The 21,270-nt window shown below is 43.9% G+C and overlaps 1 protein-coding gene across 1 annotated transcript in view; it reads left to right on the top strand.

Moving 5' to 3' along the window:
- HDAC9 (histone deacetylase 9) overlaps positions 1-21,270 on the top strand; it is a 1,057,517-nt gene that overhangs the window by 474,189 nt on the left and 562,058 nt on the right. The window contains exon 3 of the mRNA XM_073677842.1: positions 8,803-8,844. Within this exon, the coding sequence (XP_073533943.1) occupies positions 8,803-8,844 (42 nt within the window). The remainder of the gene's footprint in view (positions 1-8,802; positions 8,845-21,270) is intronic.

Genomic DNA, 21,270 nt, shown 5'->3' with positions numbered 1-21,270 from the left:
GGACCATGAACCGGAGAGTGCCTGGAGGGGCGTGACTAAGTATCTGGCCGATCCGACCAAGATGGCACGACGGCATACGACGCCAGTGCACCAGGGAGAAACCGGGCAGAGGGACCAGGTGCTACTCCAGGTCAAACTCCGGACACGGGGGTTGACCCACACAGGGATTACTGGATCAGGCTGGTTAGGCTGGCGCACAGACTGGAGGGTATAGGCAGGCACGACTGGTATGCAGGCAGGCGGGTAAAGGCAAGCGCAGCTAGAGTGCAGACAGGGAGGCACTAGCAGGTAGGAACACAGGCGGGATAGGACCCAGTACACACTGGGACTCAGGAACAATACAGGTAGAGGGGTACAGGCAAGCACAGCTAGAGTGCAGACAGGGAGGCACTAGCAGGTAGGAACACAGGCGGGATAGGACCCAGTACACACTGGGACTCAGGAACAGGCAGGTTAGGCTGGCACAGACTGGTGGATATAAGCAAACACGGCAGGTATGCAGATGGGTGGATACAGGCGAGTATGCAGGCAGGGAGGTACTGGCCGAAAGGACGGGCTGGAGCACAGAAAGGTTAAGACCCAGTACAGACTGGGTCACAGAACCGCAGATGCAGTAGACAACCACAGCAGAGAGGGAACGCCCGAAGCGGTGGGCAAGAACAGAGCAGGATGGGGCTGCAGGAGCAGCGAGCACAAGCAGGGCAGGACAGGACTGCCGGAACAGCGGGCAGAAGCAGGGCAGGACAGGACTGCCGGAGCAGCGGGCAGAAGCAGGGCAGGACAGGACTGCCGGAGCAGCGGGCAGAAGCAGGGCAGGACAGGACTGCCGGAGCAGCGGGCAGAAGCAGGGCAGGACAGGACTGCCGGAGCAGCGGGCAGAAGCAGGGCAGGACAGGACTGCCGGAGCAGCGGGCAGAAGCAGGGCAGGACAGGACTGCCGGAGCAGCGGGCAGAAGCAGGGCAGGACAGGACTGCCGGAGCAGCGGGCAGAAGCAGGGCAGGACAGGACTGCCGGAGCAGCGGGCAGAAGCAGGGCAGGACAGGACTGCCGGAGCAGCGGGCAGAAGCAGGGCAGGACAGGACTGCCGGAGCAGCGGGCAGAAGCAGGGCAGGACAGGACTGCCGGAGCAGCGGGCAGAAGCAGGGCAGGACAGGACTGCCGGAGCAGCGGGCAGAGTAGGGGGGACAGGGCTCTGTTCACACGGAACAGACAGGAAGGGAAAGGCAGAGCCAGACACCCACAGGGTACTTGCAGTGAAGTAGCGAGTGGACCACAAACTCACAAACGGGAGTACAGAGACAACAAGCAGGAGTTAGGTACGAGTTCAGACTCTGCAGAAAAAGGAAGGGAACGGACATAGAGGCAAAACAGGTAAAGGATAGGAGAGAGTTCAGACTGGAACTGAGTGTACGGAGGAGACTGACACTGCAGCGGAATACAGGAGCGGGTCTGGGAATACGGCCCCCAGAGAGGCAGGACGAACAGGCAAGGAGCGTGTTCAGACAGGACAGACAAGATACAGGAGCGGGTCTAGGTAATCAGCCCCTAGAAGGCGAGAGGAACAGGCTAGGAGCGTGTTCAGACAGGTCAGACAAGATACAGGAACAGGTCTAGGTAATCGGCCCCTAGAAGGCAGGAGGAACAGGCTAGGAGCGTGTTCAGACAGGCCTGGAAATACAGCCTCCAGGATAGGCAGACAAGAGAACACAGAACGGGACCTGGCACCTTCAGAGTGCAAGCACACACTAAATGAAACACTATGCTCAGGCAGGAATAGATGGGAGCAGCTGAGCTATATACCAGGTGACAGACAGCAATAGGCTGAGGACGCACAAGGGGTGTGACCCACAGCAGGTACAAAAAGCAGGAAGTGATCGGGCGCCGCCCTTAAGCAGCAGAAACAGACACAAACAGACAGCATGGAGGGAAGCCAGAGAGACATTCTGGACAGGAGATCAAGTGCGCGCTCTTGCACAGTGGGAGATGGACCACTATGCAAGGACGCCGCCAGGTATGTTACACTGGTTATGAGAATGTGTGTACTAACAATGGTGAACCGATGGAGATTGGATCGGTGGCACCTCGCTCTCAAGAAAAAGACCGTAGATTTTCTGATGGCTTGTGTTTCTATTGCGGAAAATCTGGTCATTTGATTAAAGGCTGTGAGCTTCATATGAAGAAAGAAAAAAAAATGGTCAGTCATGCCCGTATTGCCTGTTTAAATTCCAAGGGTGTATTTTTAGCTGCTTCCACGATTGCTCAGGAAAAATTAATGGAATTTCGGGTGTTTGTTGATTGTGGGTCTACTCTGAATGTAATTGATGGGGGATTCTTGGAAAGACTCAATTTAAAACCCGAACCTTTATCATCCCCCATTGCTGTGGTTTCTGTGGATGGTTCCCCTTTGAAGAATATTACTCTCAAGGTCTGTGAATTTCCTCTCACTATTAATGGTGTTCACCATGAGAAATTGGATTTGGTAGTTTTGAATAACTTGCCTTCTCCAGTAATATTGGGATTGCCCTGGTTAAAATTTCACAATCCTGTACTGGATTGGTCTACCAGTGAAATTAAATCCTGGAGCCATAAATGTTATGACAAGTGTTGTAACGGGCGTATTGCAGCTTTGGATAGGGGAGAATTGCCTGTTCCTATTCAGGATTTTTGGAGAGTTTTTTCTGAGAAGGAATCGCAGGTTTTGCCTCCCCATAGAGACTATGATTGTTCTATTGAATTTGTCCCTGGAGCGACTCTTCCTAAAAGTCGTTTATTTAACCTTACTATTCCTGAGAGGAAGGCTTTGGAGGAATACATACAGACAAGTTTGGCCGCCGGTCACATTAGGCCCTCTAAGTCTCCTGTGGCGGTTGGATTTTTTTTTGTAAAAAAAAAGGACGGCGGTTTACGTCCTTGTCTGGATTTTCGTGAGATTAACAAAATTACTGTACGCAATCCTTACCCACTGCCATTGATTCCTGATCTGTTTAACCAGTTAATGGGGGCCAAGTGGTTCTCTAAAATTGACCTTAAGGGGGCATACAATCTGTTGCGCATGAAGGAGGGTGACGAATGGAAGACTGCTTTTAACACTCCTGTGGGTCATTTTGAGAACCTGGTTATGCCTTTTGGTCTTACTAATGCTCCTGCATTTTTTCAGAATCTTATTAATGACATCCTTAGACCTTTGATCGGCAAAAATGTGGTTGTGTATTTGGATGACATTTTGATTTATTCGCCGGATCTGGAGTCTCATTGGCGGAGCGTACGTGAGGTATTACAGTTATTAATGGACAATTCGCTTTTTGCTAAGCTGGAGAAATGTGAGTTCGCTGTACAGAGAATTAGTTTTTTGGGTTACATTATCTCCAGCGAAGGTTTTGAGATGGACCCGGTTAAAGTTCAAGCTGTACAGGAATGGCCTAGGCCTATTGGTTTGAAATCGATACAGAGGTTTTTGGGTTTCGCCAATTATTACAGAAAATTCATAAAAATTTTTTCTAGTATTGTCAAACCTCTGACCGATCTCACCAGGAAAGCTGCTGTTGCGGTTCAGTGGTCTTCTGAGGCCATTGAAGCTTTTGTGTATCTCAAGGAGAGGTTCACCTCTGCTCCCATCCTTATGCAGCCTGATGTGACTAAGCCGTTTTTGGTTGAGGTTGATGCTTCCTCTGTGGGGGTTGGCGCAGTATTGTCTCAGGATAACGGGGATGGATTACATCCCTGTGCCTTTTTTTCAAAAAAATTTTCGGAGACTGAACTGAATTACGATATTGGTAATCGGGAATTATTGGCTATTAAACTCGCATTTGAACACTGGCGCCACTTCTTGGAAGGTGCGGAATTTCCCGTTCAGGTTCTTACGGATCATAAAAATCTGATATATCTTGATGCTGCCAAGCGCCTGAATGCCCGTCAGGCTAGGTGGGCACTGTTTTTCTCGCGGTTTAATTTCTCTGTTACTTACATCCCTGGTACTAAGAATGTTAAGGCGGATGCCTTGTCTCGCAGTTTTTCTCCCATAGTCGGTGCTGAGAAAGAGGAGAACATTTTACAAGAAGGTGTTATGATAGCTGCTTTGAACTCCGTTTTGGAAGATGAGATTCTTAAAGCACAGGAGAATGCCCCATCTAACACTCCTCATGGGAGGTTGTTTGTGCCTGGGACCTTTAGGAGAGATTTGTTTGTTGAGTGTCACGAATCTCGGTTGGCAGGTCATCCCGGAATCTCTGAGACCAAGAGACTGGTGGGTCGCAGTTTTTGGTGGCCAGACAGAAAGGAAAAACCAGGATGTTGAGCAGTTCTTGCGTTGTTTTGTGGCAGACAATCAAGAGGGGTGGTCTGAGTTTCTGCCACTTGCTGAATTTGCTCTGAACAATCATACATCTTCTTCTGCTGGTTGTTCGCCTTTTTTTTGTTGTTCTGGGAGACATCCGTCGTTTGGGTCGTTCTCCAAGTTGGGATCTGCCGTGCCTGAGGAGGAGAATTTTTCCGGTGATTTGGAGAGAGTTTGGACGGATGTGCGTGGTAATCTTCAGGAGGCCAACAGAAAATCTAAAGACTACTTTGATAGGAAACGACAGGAGGTTTTGTTCGCTGTTGGTGACATGGTTTGGTTGTCCTCTAGGAATCTGCGGTTGAGGATTCCTTCTAAGAAATTGGGTCCCAAGTTTGTAGGGCCCTTTAAGGTGCTTCAGGTTGTCAACCAATCTGCTGTTAGGTTGGAGGCTCCTACCTCCTGGAGAATTAATCCAGTATTTCATGTCTCTCTGTTAAAAAAAGCTGTTGTGTCGGATGGTGACGCCTCTGCCTCTGTTCCTCCGGTGGTGGAGGACGGGGAATATGAAATTTCTCGCATCCTTAACTCTAGACGGTATAGAGGTAGTTTGCAGTATCTTGTGGCCTGGAAAGGTTTCGGACCCGAGGATAACTCTTGGGTGAGGTCAGATGATGTTTCCGCGTCCAGACTTATCAGAGCGTTTCACAGGAGATTTCCTGATAAGCCTGGTCCTAGGGGATCCGGAGGATTCTCTTAGAAGGGGGGGTACTGTTAGAACCTTGCTCTTAGGTTTTTTCCTTTGCTGGTCACATGACCTTGTTGGCCTATTTAATCCTGCTCCGCCCTTCTGGCTTTGCTGGACTTCATTGTATAACTACTTTCTAGCTAGCCTGTGCTCTGTATCTAACTCTGTTAGTTTGCTTGGTCTACGGACCTCTATGTTCTATATATTTTGTTTGTTCGTCTGTCTGCTACTATTTCTGTTAGGAGGTGTCCCATTTTCCTCCCAGTCCTTAGTACTTGTAGGGATTCCTTCCCCACATCTATAGGTCTCCGTACAGACTAGCTTAGGACTTTAGCAGGTCTGATCGCAGGATCAAGTTCCCTGTTACATCGTAGGGATTCAGCTGAGTTCTATCGTAGGGACAGATCTCCTCTCTTTCCTTAGCTCTGGTAGCAGAACATAACAATTACAGCTCAGCATGGATCAAGGGTAAAACCCATAATTGAGGGAGAGAGAATGGCAGGCCCCATTTTCAACCATTCCACCATTTCATAAACATTCAAGCCCAACAAAGAATCTTATTTGGAGTCTCAGCAACATCACGTTCACTTCTGAGTAAACTCAGCTTTTCTGGATTTAATTTAATCTCACCTTGCTTGGGTATACACTCTCTGCATGATTTGCCTGCTTCAGGCAAATACTATGTAAAAAACCTTCCAAGACTATGAAATATTATGGTGATTTATTTTGTTTCTACACAAAAACATGTAGATAGTGTTGAATCCCTTCCAGATTGTTTTTTCACAGCATTGTGACTCAGCTATCAGTTAACCGCTTCGCGACGGCCCGCTGTAGATAAACGTCCGCGTTGCCTGGGCTCTGTGCAGCGCGGACGTTTAAAAACGGTGGGTGGTCCCGCAGCGCTCAGGACCCCCAGGGTTCTGCAAGTGCTGCGGGTGCGGTGCAGAGCGATAGCTCTGACAGGGAACATCAACGGGACCTGATTGGATCAGGTCCCAGTGATGTTAACCCTTTGCTGTCTTCTATATGCCTCAATCTATAGTTATAGAAGACAGCAGGAGGAGAGGGGGTCGTCAACTTACCTCTCCGACGGCCCCCTGATAGCTTCCAGGACCTGGCGTTGCTATGGCAGCTGGAGGTCACATGACCGCCTCCAGATCTGCCATATATGGTGTCCTGCCAGGCTCAGCCTGCGGCTGAAGCCTGGCAGGAGACACTGACTGTGAAACAGTCAGCAAAGATCTCATGTAATGTAATATATGTCTATTACATTACATGAGATCAGTGATCAGAAAAATAAAAATGAATGCCCCATACAGGGACTAAGTAAAAATGTAAAAAAAAGTAGAAAAAATGTTTTGAAACTGTTAAAAAAAAATCACAAAATAAATACAAATAAATAAATAAAATATTAAACCGATAAATCCGTATATTTATGCAAAAACAAAAAAGTACACATATTTGCTAGCGCCGCATCTGAAACAACCCGAGCTATAAAACTGTCACACTAATTAACTCCTTCTGTGCACACCGTAATAAAAATAAATAAAAAACGGAGCAAAAAACTATGCTTTTTCCTCATATCGCCAAACAAAAAGTGGAAAAAAATGCGATCAAAAAGCAAAATGGAAATAAAAATGTTACCGCTGAAAACGTCATCTTGTTCCGCAAAAACAAGCTGCCATACAGCTCCATCAGCCCAAAAATAAAAAAGTTATACCTCTCAGAATAAAGCAATGCAAAAAAAATATTTTTTCTATAAAATAGTTTTATTGTGTAAAAGCGCCTAAACATAAAAAAATACAGTAAGTGTAGTATCGCTGTAAATGTACTGACCAAAAGAATAATGCTGCCTTATCACTTTTACCACACGCAGAACGGCATAAAAAAACCCTCAAAAAACAATTCCTGAATTGTTGGTTTTTGTTAATTTTACCGCCCAAAAAACGGAATAGAAAGCTTACCCAAAAATGGTACCAATAAAAATGTCAACTCGTCCCGCAAAAAACAAGCCATCACATGACTCTGTCGGCCGAAATATGGAAAAATTATAGCTCTCAAAATATGGCGACACAAAAACTAGATTTTACAAAAATAAGCGTCTTTTAGCGTGTGACAGCTGTCAGTCATAAAAACCCGATATAAATCTGGTATCTGTGTAATCACACCGACCTGAAGAATAAAGTAATCTCATCACTTATACTGCACGGGGAACGGCGTAAAAAATAAATAAAACCAATTCTTCACCTGCTACTGATTTGTTTATTATGTCTCCTGCTTTGAGCAGGGGGTTGGACCAGATGACCCAGGAGGTCCCTTCCAACTCTACCATTCTATGATTCTATGATTCTATGATTCTATGATTCTCCCAATGTGCTCACCACACATCTAGATAAGTTCCCTAAGGGGTCTAGTTTACAAAATGGTGTCACTTGTGGGGGGTTTCCACTGTTTAGGCACATTAGGGGCTCCCCAAATGCGACATGGCGTCCGCTAATTATTCAACAAATTTTACATTCAAAAAGTCAAATGGCGCTCCTTCTCTTCCAAACCCTGCTGTGTGCCCAAACAGTGATTTTCCCCCACATATGGAATATCGGCATGTTCAGGAGAAATTGCACAACAAATTTCATGGTGCAATTTCTCCTGTTACCCTTATGATAATGCAAAATTAGGGGATGAAAAACATTTTTGTGGGAAAAATTTGAAAATTTTATTTTTACAGCTCAATATTATAAACTTCTGTGAAGCACCTTGGGGTTCAAGGTGCTCAATACACATCTAGATAAGTTCCCTAAGTGGTCTAGTTTCCAAAATGGTGTCACTTGTGGGGGGTTTCCACTGTTTAGGCACATCAGGGGCTCTCCAAACGCAACATGATGTCTGCTAATTATTCAAGCAAATTTTACATTTAAAAAGTCTAATGGCGCTCCTTCCCTTCCGAACCCTGCAGTGCGCCCAAACAGTGGTTTTCCCTCACATATGGGGTATCAGCGCGCTCAAGAGAAATTGCACAAAAAATTTTGGGGTCCATTTTTTCCTGTTACCCCTGCAAAAATAAAAAAAAATTGGGTCTAAAGTAACATTTTTGTGAAAAAAGTTAAATGTTAATTTTTTTCTTCCACATTCCAAAAATTCCTGTGAAGCACCTGAAGGGTTAATAAAGCTCTTGAATGTGGTTTTGAGCACCTTGAGGGGTGTAGTTTTTAGAATGGTGTCACTTTTGGGTATTTTCTGTCATAAAGACCCCTCAAAGTGACTTCAAATATGATGTGGTCCCTAAAAAAATGTTTTTGTAAATTTTGTGGTAAAAATGAGAAATCGCTGGTCAACTTTTAACCCTTATAGCTCCCTAACAAAACAAAATTTTTGTTCCAAAATTGTGCTGATGTAAAGTAGACATGTGGTAAATGTTATTTATTAACTATTTTGTGTGACATATCTCTCTGATTTAAGGGCATGAAAATTCAAATTTTGAAAATTGCAAATTTTAAAAATTTTCGCCAAATTTCTGATTTTTTCACAAATAAACACAAGTGATATCAAAGAAATTTTACCACTGTCGTGAAGTACAATATGTCGCGAAAAAACATTCTCAGAATCAGGGTAATCCGTTGAAGCGTTCCAGAGTAATTACTTCATAAAGTGACAGTGGTCAGAATTGAAAAAATTGGCCCGGTCACGAAGGCAAAAACAGGCTCTGGCGCGAAGTGGTTAATATCAGTGAGTCATAGTTCTGTCACTTGCTAATTATCTTTTCATTCTTCCCTTTTATCACAGTAAAGCAAGGATGGACAGACGAGTTGCCAACAGTCATTGTCGGTAAGACAAAAACATCTGTGTTATTTCCATTTTACACACAAGTAACTTTAATAATCAAAAGAAGTTAATCCTTTGCAGAAAATTGCATTGTTGAACCACTGTAGACGTTGTGGGGGATTTTTTGCAATGTTTTTCACTGTGGGCTTTTTGTGGCAAAAAAGACACAGCAACACATCATTCAGATGTAAGTCACTAGCGAAACAATGCATTTATTTTGCTGGTAATAGACAAGAATTTTAAAAAAGCTTTATGGAGCTAAAGGTTTCATCGCGGAAGAATCTGACTAATGGCAAACTTGAGTAGGGTGATCGAAGGCTGAGTTCAGAAAAGATTTCTTTGGATTATTACATGCATTAATTTTACTGCAATTTGTATGACTAAACACATCTTCAAGCCTTTTAACCAGTTGGGAGTTGATTGCGTTATATTTGCTTGTTTGTCTGTCTCATAAGCAGAAGACATGGTATGTTCTGCTTTATTGTAGAGGTTTGTTACTTTAAGTCTGTCAGCACAAAATGATGATTCTAAACAAGTACAGAACCTTGTTAGAATAATTTATTGTTGCATTCGCCAGAAGTCATTTATCAAAACATGTTAATAAGTTAATCTGTGCACCCTTGGCGAGGCCGAGTGGTTCGGTGCACCACCCCAGCTACCTTTATTTTTACCTATCTTCCCCCTTCTCTGGCTCCTGTAAAGCCAGAGCTGTCAATCAAGGAAGATGGATGTGTAGGTGCCCCAGAAAGGTAGTCGTAGGTGAGCTGTGGCCCCTGCTCGCTCTGGCACCCTACAGACAAGGTGTGTCCTCCCTCTGATATGCTGCAGTGTATGTGGTGCTTTCCACTTACTTCAGACCAGCCGGTCACGTCTGTCTCCAGACATTTTTCTTCTGGAACCAGGGCAGCAATAAATTCAGAGGACACGAGGTTCATAACTATAATTGGGACTTTACTTGGGGAAGAGGAATATGTACAATATTTACAGGCAGATGTAATGGATAAGGCCCAATGGGTTGTCGTCTTTCCCATGGGTATTTGACACAACTTCAGCCCTGGTTCCCAATTTACAGTAAGTGAAGCATCTCTGTTGCCTTATTCTCTAGCCCTAGAGAGTCTTCCTCACCAATGGCAGTATATCCGGATCCTAGTTCTCCCCACATGCTAGGTTTATCATCTAGCAGCCAGTTATACGAAGCCTGTCTGTCCTGTCCCAGGTACTACACACTACTGGCCTGCACTTCCTGCTTCTGGGAACTAACCAGAGATTTCCTAAAGTGCCCACCCTCTATGGGTTGTCCTCACACACAGTTAACTCTCTCACTGTCCTAAATGCCTGTAATGCTACTGGCAAACTTCCCCTGCCATCTGCATTCTAGACAGTGTCATCTTGTGGCTGGTTACCAACATTACAGCCCACATGAAACGTATTAGAAACAAAGCCTTATTCACATTCTATGCTCTACCATAGCACTGGGTTCCCCTTTCCTCTACTGGGCTGGATTATCACAGCTAACCCCTTAACTGAACCTAACTGCAGCTCAGAGATATCTAACTGTCAGGAACATTCTCTTTAACCCTTTTAGTGCCAGAGGGAAGCTACTTCCTTCTCCACTACTACAGATGCAGAACAAATAGGGGTGAAGATGCACTGAAGTGTTCAGCTATGCCAAGGGTGTAGGTGAATAAAGTACGATTTATTGCAAACAATTTAGACACTAAAGGTACGATTTTAAATAGTGCTATGATCCCTACAAGTAGCTGTGCTTGGTCTGAACAGTCATTTTGTGCTAAAAATTCAAATAATTGCTGGTGCGAAGTGTCAACTCTGTTGCATTTTCAGACTGTCTCATCTAAATTTATAATGTTTATATATTGGAGGGGAAAAGCAAATCTGTGTCTGTGCGAAGGCAGATGTAAGGACGTTCTGTCAGTGGTCACCTGGCAGATCTAAAATGGCTACCTTGGACAGGCATAGTGAAAGCCAATCTGCTTACCAGATCAAAGGGCTTGCTCTGGCCTTCACCATTTAACCCTTATACAGGGATTTTAACTTTGTAAGGGGCCCTTGGCTGGAGCCACGGAATAAACTGCTGTTCGGTGGTGCAGGCTGGCAGGTGTGGTCAGGTAGCAGGGTTAAAACCAAAAGAGTGGGAAAAGTACAAAATCAGAATCTGTAGGAATAGTCAGAAACACAAACCGAGTTCTAAACAAGGAAAAATGATACAACAATCAGCTAACAGACAAGACTGTTCTAGAGACATACAAGACAATATCTGTCAGCTTCTATCAGTAAGCTGGGAGGTTAAGTATAGTGTGGTGCTCACCAATTGGCTGGAGCAGGAAGCTGATAACTCCAGCTGGACAGTGCGCCATCCAGAACTTCTGGTTCCAATATCTCTTCTATCACCAGTGCCATCCGCAGAATGAATACTGTGGTGCCTGGTGACAGAAAATGACATCACAGAAACAGGTCATGGTGGAGATGTGACAGCAGCCTTAAAATTTGATTGTAGCATATACAAAAATGCATCAATTTTGTCCATGGTCTGTGTCGGATACTGCAGACTAGGTATATTTAACCGGAACCTGTCACCTCAGAAATAGAGATGAGCATTGTTCGACTCGAACTGTTCGCCAATCTCAAATTCGAGCTGTTTTGGGCGGTGTTCGAGCCGTTCGGCGAACACGAACGATTTGAGAAAAATTCGGCTGTTCGAGGTTATGTTCGATAACTGTTCATGCACCAAAATCATAACTGGATTTTTTCTCAGTAATGATGAAAATTAATGTTAATACGCAGTTTGAATGTACAGCGGGGTGGGGGGAGGGGCAGGGGATGGATCTCTGCAGGAATAATGAAGATCTCCATTTTTTTTTCTCTTTCCCGCATTTACAGTGGGGAGGTGCAATCTGTCAGCCTATCAGCAGCGCACACACGGAGCGAAGTGCTTTTTTTCACACAAGCAAGGGCATGTGTAATTGGCAGTGTATGTCACATGTCCTTGCCCTATAAGACCAAGCCATTTTCCCCGTCGCCACCATTTTCTCACTGCTGCAGCTGCGTGTTAGACGGCACCGCTGTTGCTGTGTGCGCTATACCTTGTTAATTTCAAGCCAATTTTCGCACAAATCTACAGATAGCTTGGGAGTAGGGAATAGTTGTGATTGCAGTCCTTTTAAGGACTAGGTTACAGCATTTCCTATGACTTTTATCAGGCAGGTCTGTGCTCTTAAATAGATAGATTGTGGGAGTAAAGACTAATTGTAATTGCAGTCCTTTTCAGGACTAGGTTACATCAGTTCCTATCAGTTTTTGCCAGGCAGGTCTGTGCCAGTGCTGTGCAAGTTTTTTTCACAGCATTTGGCTGAATCTAGCAAAGCTAATCCTTTTTGGCCTATTGCAGAGTGTGTTAGTCAGTGGAGTAGCCTATCTGTGTTGCAAGATATACCACCTGTGTATAGAATACCAATTTTTTTACTGCACCTAGTGAAGTAAAATCTTTTGGGCATAGCATCATTCTATTAGTCCATCTATACTGACCTCCATCAGGTTGCAAATTGAATATAATTTTTTTCTGCATCTAGCTCTGAAAAAATATTTGGGCTTCTAGCAGTGTGTGGGACTTGTTCTATTAGTACATCTATACTGACCTCCATCAGGTTGCAAACTGAATATAATTTTTTTCTGCAGCTAGCTCTGAAAAAATATTTGGCCTTCTAGCAGTGTGTGGGACTTGTTCTATTAGTCCATCTATACTGACCTCCATCACGCTGCAAATTCAAAATAATTTTTTGTCTGCATCGAGCTCTGAAAAAATATTTGGCCTTCTAGCAGTGTGTGGGACTTTCTCTATTAGTCCATCTATACTGACCTCCATCAGGTTGCAAATTAAAAATAATATTTATCTGCATCTACCTCTGGAAAAATATTTGGGCTTCTAGCTGTGTGTGGGACTTGTTCTATTAGTCCATCTATACTGACCTCCATCAGGTTGCAAACTGAATATAATTTTTTCTGCATCTAGCTCTGAAAAAATATTTGGCCTTCTAGCAGTGTGTGGGACTTTCTCTATTAGTCCATCTATACTGACCTCCATCAGGTTGCAAATTAAAAATAATTTTTATCTGCATCTAGCTCTGAAAAAATATTTGGCCTTCTAGCAGTGTGTGGGACTTTCTCTATTAGTCCATCTATACTGACCTCCATCAGGTTGCAAATTAAAAATAATTTATATGTGCATCTAGCTCTGAAAAAATATTTGGCCTTCTAGCAGTGTGTGGGACTTTCTCTATTAGTCCATCTATACTGACCTCCATCAGGTTGCAAATTAAAAATAATTTTTTGTCTGCATCTAGCTCTGAAAAAATATTTGGCCTTCTAGCAGTGTGTGGGACTTTCTCTATTAGTCCATCTATACTGACCTCCATCAGGTTGCAAACTGAATATATTTTTTTTCTGCATCTACCTCAGAAAAAATATTGGGCTTCTAGCTGTGTGTGGGACTTGTTCTATTAATCCATCTATACAGACCTCCATCAGGTTGCAAACTGAATATAATTTTTTTCTGCATCTAGCTCTGAAAAAATATTTGGCCTTCTAGCAGTGTGTGGGACTTTCTCTATTAGTCCATCTATACTGACCTCCATCAGGTTGCAAATTAAAAATAATTTTTATCTGCATCTAGCTCTGAAAAAATATTTGGCCTTCTAGCAGTGTGTGGGACTTTCTCTATTAGTCCATCTATACTGACCTCCATCAGGTTGCAAATTAAAAATAATTTTTTATCTGCATCCAGCTGTGAAAAAATATTTGGCCTTCTAGCAGTGTGTGGGACTTTCTCTATTAGTCCATGTATACTGACTTTCATCAGGTTGCAAACTCAAAATACTTTTTTGTCTGCATCTAGCTCTGAAAAAATATTTGGCCTTCTAGCAGTGTGTGGGACTTTCTCTATTAGTCCATCTATACTGACCTCCATCAGGTTGCAAATTAAAAATAATTTTTTATCTGCATCCAACTGTGAAAAAATATTTGGCCTTCTAGCAGTGTGTGGGACTTTCTCTATTAGTCCATGTATACTGACTTTCATCAGGTTGCAAACTCAAAATACTTTTTTGTCTGCATCTAGCTCTGAAAAAATATTTGGCCTTCTAGCAGTGTGTGGGACTTTCTCTATTAGTCCATCTATACTGACCTCCATCAGGTTGCAAACTGAATATATTTTTTTTCTGCATCTACCTCTGAAAAAATATTGGGCTTCTAGCTGTGTGTGGGACTTGTTCTATTAATCCATCTATACAGACCTCCATCAGGTTGCAAACTGAATATAATTTTTTTCTGCATCTAACTCTGAAAAAATATTTGGGCGTCTAGCTGTGTGTGGGACTTGTTCTATTAGTCCATCTATACTGACCTCCATCATGTTGCACACTGAATATAATTTTTTTCTGCATCTAGCTCTGAAAAAATATTTGGCCTTCTAGCAGTGTGTGGGACTTTCTCTATTAGTCCATCTATACTGACCTCTATCAGGTTGCAAATTAAAAATAATTTATATCTGCATCTAGCTCTGAAAAAATATTTGGCCTTCTAGCAGTGTGTGGGACTTTCTCTATTAGTCCATCTATACTGACCTCCATCAGGTTGCAAATTAAAAATAATTTTTTGTCTGCATCTAGCTCTGAAAAAATATTTGGCCTTCTAGCAGTGTGTGGGACTTTCTCTATTAGTCCATCTATACTGACCTCCATCAGGTTGCAAACTGAATATATTTTTTTTCTGCATCTACCTCTGAAAAAATATTGGGCTTCTAGCTGTGTGTGGGACTTGTTCTATTAATCCATCTATACAGACCTCCATCAGGTTGCAAACTGAATATAATTTTTTTCTGCATCTACCTCTGAAAAAATATTTGGGCTTCTAGCTGTGTGTGGGACTTGTTCTATTAATCCATCTATACAGACCTCCATCTTGTTGCAAACTGAATATAATTTTTTTCTGCATCTACCTCTGAAAAAATATTTGGGCTTCTAGCTGTGTGTGGGACTTGTTCTATTAGTCCATCTATACTGACCTCCATCAGGTTGCAAACTGAATATAATTTTTTTCTGCATCTAGCTCTGAAAAAATATTTGGCCTTCTAGCAGTGTGTGGGACTTTCTCTATTAGTCCATCTATACTGACCTCCATCAGGTTGCAAATTAAAAATAATTTTTATCTGCATCTAGCTCTGAAAAAATATTTGGCCTTCTAGCAGTGTGTGGGACTTTCTCTATTAGTCCATCTATACTGACCTCTATCAGGTTGCAAATTAAAAATAATTTATATCTGCATCTAGCTCTGAAAAAATATTTGGCCTTCTAGCAGTGTGTGGGACTTTCTCTATTAGTCCATCTATACTGACCTCCATCAGGTTGCAAATTAAAAATAATTTTTTGTGTGCATCTAGCTCTGAAAAAATATTTGGCCTTCTAGCAGTGTGTGGGACTTTCTCTATTAGTCCATCTATACTGACCTCCATCAGGTTGCAAACTGAATATATTTATTTTCTGCATCTACCTCTGAAAAAATATTGGGCTTCTAGCTGTGTGTGGGACTTGTTCTATTAATCCATCTATACAGACCTCCATCAGGTTGCAAACTGAATATAATTTTTTTCTGCATCTAACTCTGAAAAAATATTTCGGCGTCTAGCTGTGTGTGGGACTTGTTCTATTAGTCCATCTATACTGACCTCCATCATGTTGCACACTGAATATAATTTTTTTCTGCATCTAGCTCTGAAAAAATATTTGGCCTTCTAGCAGTGTGTGGGACTTTCTCTATTAGTCCATCTATACTGACCTCTATCAGGTTGCAAATTAAAAATAATTTATATCTGCATCTAGCTCTGAAAAAATATTTGGCCTTCTAGCAGTGTGTGGGACTTTCTCTATTAGTCCATCTATACTGACCTCCATCAGGTTGCAAATTAAAAATAATTTTTTGTCTGCATCTAGCTCTGAAAAAATATTTGGCCTTCTAGCAGTGTGTGGGACTTTCTCTATTAGTCCATCTATACTGACCTCCATCAGGTTGCAAACTGAATATATTTTTTTTCTGCATCTACCTCTGAAAAAATATTGGGCTTCTAGCTGTGTGTGGGACTTGTTCTATTAATCCATCTATACAGACCTCCATCAGGTTGCAAACTGAATATAATTTTTTTCTGCATCTACCTCTGAAAAAATATTTGGGCTTCTAGCTGTGTGTGGGACTTGTTCTATTAATCCATCTATACAGACCTCCATCTTGTTGCAAACTGAATATAATTTTTTTCTGCATCTACCTCTGAAAAAATATTTGGGCTTCTAGCTGTGTGTGGGACTTGTTCTATTAGTCCATCTATACTGACCTCCATCAGGTTGCAAACTGAATATAATTTTTTTCTGCATCTAGCTCTGAAAAAATATTTGGCCTTCTAGCAGTGTGTGGGACTTTCTCTATTAGTCCATCTATACTGACCTCCATCAGGTTGCAAATTCAAAATAATTTGTTGTCTGCATCTAGCTCTGAAAAAATATTTGGCCTTCTAGCAGTGTGTGGGACTTTCTCTATTAGTCCATCTATACTGACCTCCATCAGGCTGCAAATTAAAAATAATTTTTATCTGCATCTACCTCTGAAAAAATATTTGGCCTTATAGCTGTGTGTGGGACTTGTTCTATTAGTCCATCTATACTGACCTCTATCAGGTTGCAAACTGAATATAATTTTTTTCTGCATCTAGCTCTGAACAAATATTTGGCCTTCTAGCAGTGTGTGGGACTTTCTCTATTAGTCCATCTATACTGACCTCCATCAGGTTGCAAACTGAATATATTTTTTTTCTGCATCTACCTCTGAAAAAATATTTGGGCTTCTAGCTGTGTGTAGGACTTGTTCTATTAGTCCATCTATACTGACCTCCATCAGGTTGCAAACTGAATACAATTTTTTTCTGCATCTACCTCTGAAAAAATATTTGGGCTTCTAGCTGTGTGTGGGACTTGTTCTATTAGTCCATCTATACTGACCTCCATCAGGTTGCAAATTGAATATAATTTTTTTCTGCATCTAACCCAGCCAATAGTTTTGGCCTAATACCACAGTTTGGCCACTCAGCTCTGCTCGTTTCCCATCCATTGTTTTTTTGTGCAAACAACTCCAGAGTTGTGAATCAGATAACCACCAAAATGAGTGGAAAAAGGCCTGCTGCTGGTGGAAAGGGGAATAGGCGTGTTGGGAAGCGGAAAAAAGGTTGTGTCCGTGGGGTAGGTGTTAAAGCAACAGTAACATCTGCAGAAGAAAGACCATCTTCCAGCCAAACTAAAATGTCTACTTCTTTTAGCGGACAATGTGATAAGATCCCTTTCTTACAGCCACGCCAATCGCTACAAATTCCAGATGAGGCACAAAAACAGCAGGTGCTTCAACGGATATCAAGTGCTCCTTTAAGTGGGCTCTCCTCCACATCAACTTCAACATCACAAATACTCCAGTCCTCAAAGGTGTCACCCCAATCGCACTTGCTTCCTCACAGCTCCCAAATTTCCAGCTGCCCGTCTGAGTATGAGGTAGAACAGATGGTTGAGTCTGCAGAGCTGTTTACTCATACTATAGCCTGGGAATCAGAGGTCGACTCCAGCGCTTCTGTGAATCCAGACGAGGAAATGATCTGCACTGATGCCCAGAATCTTTATGAGTCGGATCCAGGACCAGACGCAGAAGGTTCTGACCATAATGTAGACCCTCATTCCCAAACTGGAACTCCTGTTGGTGGAGACAATGAGGAAGACGATGATGAGACTCAAATACCTGATTGGAGCGACAACTTTAGTTTTTTGTCAGGGCAGGAACAGGTTGGCTCTGAGGACGACCGGTGTGATAATGCACAGGGTGATGATGATGAGGTTGGAGATCCCACTTACTGTCAACCCACATTCAGCCAAGAGATGAGGTCAGCAGAGGAGGTGGAGGAAGATGCTAGTGACGACGAGGTCAGGTTGCGCCTTCCTGGACAGAGACGTAGTACTGGAAGCACGTCAACAACTGCATCCTCAAACACAACTCTGCCTCTCATCACAAGTCGTGGTGGCTCTTCAGGTCGCATGGGTGCTAAGCCTTGCATAGCCTGGGCATTTTTTCAGATCGATAAAGATGACCCAACTCGTGTTATTTGTAACATTTGTCAGCAAAAGCTAAGTAGAGGCCAAAAAATACATAGTTTGAGTACTTCATGCATGAACCGGCACATGGACATGAAGCATAAGTTGCAGTGGGAAGCTCAGTGTGCTACAATGCGGCCTAGCCGGCCGGGCCAACCACCGTCTGCCATATCTTGTGCATCCGCGGCCTCTTCATCCTCTGTGACTGGGGGGACAGCAGTCACACCTGTTTTGGGGCGCAGACCTGACACCTCTTTACCCGCAACAGCCAGCGTGATTGGCAGGTCATCATTTTCTTTGGAGGTGGTAACACCAGCTGGTGTTGAGCGCTGTCCGACATCGATAGCACCACCTTTGGATCAAGGCAACCTAACATGTCCGCCTGCATCTTCCTCACAGACCGGCAGTTTGCCGGGGACACCCTTATCAACCCCATCTAAGCACAATAGCCAGCCCTCGGTCCCTCAGATGTGGACAAGTAAAAGACCATTTCCTCCTAGCCATGAGAAAGCTAAGAGGTTGAATTTCACCATCTGCAAGCTCTTGGCTACAGAAATGCTGCCTTTCCGCCTGGTGGACACAGAGGATTTTCGAGACCTTATGTCCGTCGCAGTGCCCCAGTACCAGATGCCCAGTCGGCACTACTTCTCAAAGAAAGGTGTGCCTGCGCTCCACCAGCATGTCGCACACAACATCACCGCTTCTTTGAGAAACTCTGTGTGTGACAGGGTGCATTTCACCACAGACACTTGGAGGAGTAGGCATGGACAGGGGCGTTACATGTCGCTGACTGGGCACTGGGTAACTATGGTGACAGCAGGACAAGGGGCTGCTGTCCAAGTCTTGCCGTCCCCACGAGTTGTGCGTCAATCCTCTTTATGTCAAAGTTCCTCCACTGCTTCTGCCTCCTCAACCTCCTCTCGGTCTTCCACCTGCACCCAAAGCCTGTCTGGTCATGCCACAAGCTTTCTAACTGCGCAGAAGGGATCCTGCACACCTCCTTACTATGCTGGCAGTAGGGCTCAACGTCATCAGGCGGTTTTTACATTGAAATGTCTGGGAAATGTGAGTCACACAGCTGAGGAGTTGTGGTCAGCTCTGGAGAACCAATTTCATGAATGGTTGTCTCCACTGGACCTGAAACCAGGGAAGGCCGTGTGCGACAATGCTGCAAACCTGGGTGCGGCCCTTCGCCGGGGCAATGTCACACACGTGCCTTGTATGGCTCACGTGTTGAACCTGGTTGTCCAGCAATTTTTAGCCCACTATCCCAGACTAGATGGCCTTCTGCAGAGGGCACGGTCGCTGTGTGCTCACTTCCGCCGTTCGCATCCCGCAGCTCAGCGACTTACATCTCTACAGAAGTCGTTGGGCCTGCCACTTCACCGGCTAAAATGCGATGTGCCTACCCAGTGGAATTCAACTCTGCACATGTTGCAGCGACTGTGGCAGCACCGACAAGCCCTGGTGCAATACGTTCTGACGTATAGCCTGGGCCAACGAGATCCAGAGGTGGGGCAAATCACGCTGGAGGAGTGGTCTCAGATCAGGGACCTATGCACCCTTCTGCACAGTTTTGAAATGGCGACGAAGATGTTTAGTGCTGACGATGCCATTATCAGCATGACTATTCCGGTGATTTACATGCTGGAGCACATGTTAAACAGAATTCGGAGTCAGGTGGTGGCACAAGAGGAGGTGGAGGAAGTAGAGGAGGAGGAGTTGTTTGCGGAAGGGCTAACATCTGCAAGGTCCAGACGGTCGGCAGCACCAAGGCGGCAGGCATGTGAGGGTGGGGGAGATGGTTTTACCAGGGCGCATGGTAGCAGCCAAACTAGTGAGGAAGGTGCAGGAGCCCAGGAAGAAGTGGAGGACGAACTGATGGAAGACTCATCAGATGAGGGAGACCTTGATCACATTTCTGCTGTGCAAGGTTGGGGGGAGAGGACAGAGGAAGGAAGCATGATTGTTACCTCGCCACCAACACAACAGGGACTTGGTGCTCCTGGATGCGCAACACACGAGTGCCTTCTTGCTGCACTACCTGCAACATGACCCTCGAATTGTGAGAATTAGAAATAATCCTGACTACTGGGTTGCCACACTGTTAGATCCCCAGTACAAAAGTAAATTTGCAGAAATTATTCCTGCCATAGAAAGGGATGCACGCATGCAGGAGTATCAGCAGAGACTGTTGCAGAATCTTACATGTGCTTTTCCACAAAACACCAGTGGTGCACGTAGTGAATCTCACAGTTCCAACTTGCCAACCGTGGGACCGTCAAGTGTTCAGCACTCAAACCGTAACAGAACCACAGTATCTGCTGGTAACATCAATTTTGCGGAATCATTTCACCACTTTTTTAGCCTATCCTTTGCAAGGCCACAGGAGACAAGAAGTCTGACATATAGTCAACGCCTAGAGACGATGGTACAGGAGTATCTCCAAGTAAACATTGAAGCCATGACTGTGTCACTGGACAATTGCTCTTTTTGGGCTTCCAATCTGGATAAATGGCCGGAGCTAGCCACTTACGCCTTGGAGATCTTGTCATGCCCCGCAGCCAGCGTTCTGTCTGAACGTGTGTTCAGCGCTGCTGGTGGTGTGCTGACAGATAAGCGCACGGGTCTCTCCACTGATAATGTAGACAGACTCACGTTCATAAAGATGAACAAATCATGGATCCGAAACGACTTTTCTACCCCTGTGTCATCCTGGGGAGAGTAAAAGCTTGATGATTGGTTAAAATCACCCTACCAACCGTTTTAAGCTTTCAAATTACTAATCATGTTTATCTGTATCTTGGCTGGAAAATAATTTGGGCTTTGTAGCAGTGTGCAGCACTGATTCTATTAGGCCATCTATAATAAGCTCCACCAGATTTAAAATTACTAATCATGTTTATCTGTATCTTGACTGGAAAATAATTTGGGCTTTGTAGCAGTGTGCAGCACTGATCCTATTAGGCCATCTATACTAAGCTCCACCAGATTTAAAATTAATAATAATTTTTAGCTGCATCTAGCCCGGAAAATAATTTTGGGGCTCCGAGATGCGCAAGACACATAAGTGCCTTCTTGCTGCACTACCTGCAACAGGACCCTCATATTGTCAGAATTTGAAGTAATCATGACTACTGGGTTGCCACACTCTTAGATCCCCCAAACTTTTCGATCAACCTTTTCATTTTAATAAAGACCAAAAAAATGGTCATTTTTGAAATTATAAGCATTAGCAGGT

Source organism: Phyllobates terribilis, unplaced genomic scaffold (assembly GCF_046119375.1).
Source record: "Phyllobates terribilis strain yellow unplaced genomic scaffold, ASM4611937v1 Scaffold_4__5_contigs__length_816908805, whole genome shotgun sequence".
In the NCBI taxonomy this organism is placed as follows: domain Eukaryota; kingdom Metazoa; phylum Chordata; class Amphibia; order Anura; family Dendrobatidae; genus Phyllobates; species Phyllobates terribilis.
This window is presented reverse-complemented; position numbering and strand designations above follow the sequence as displayed.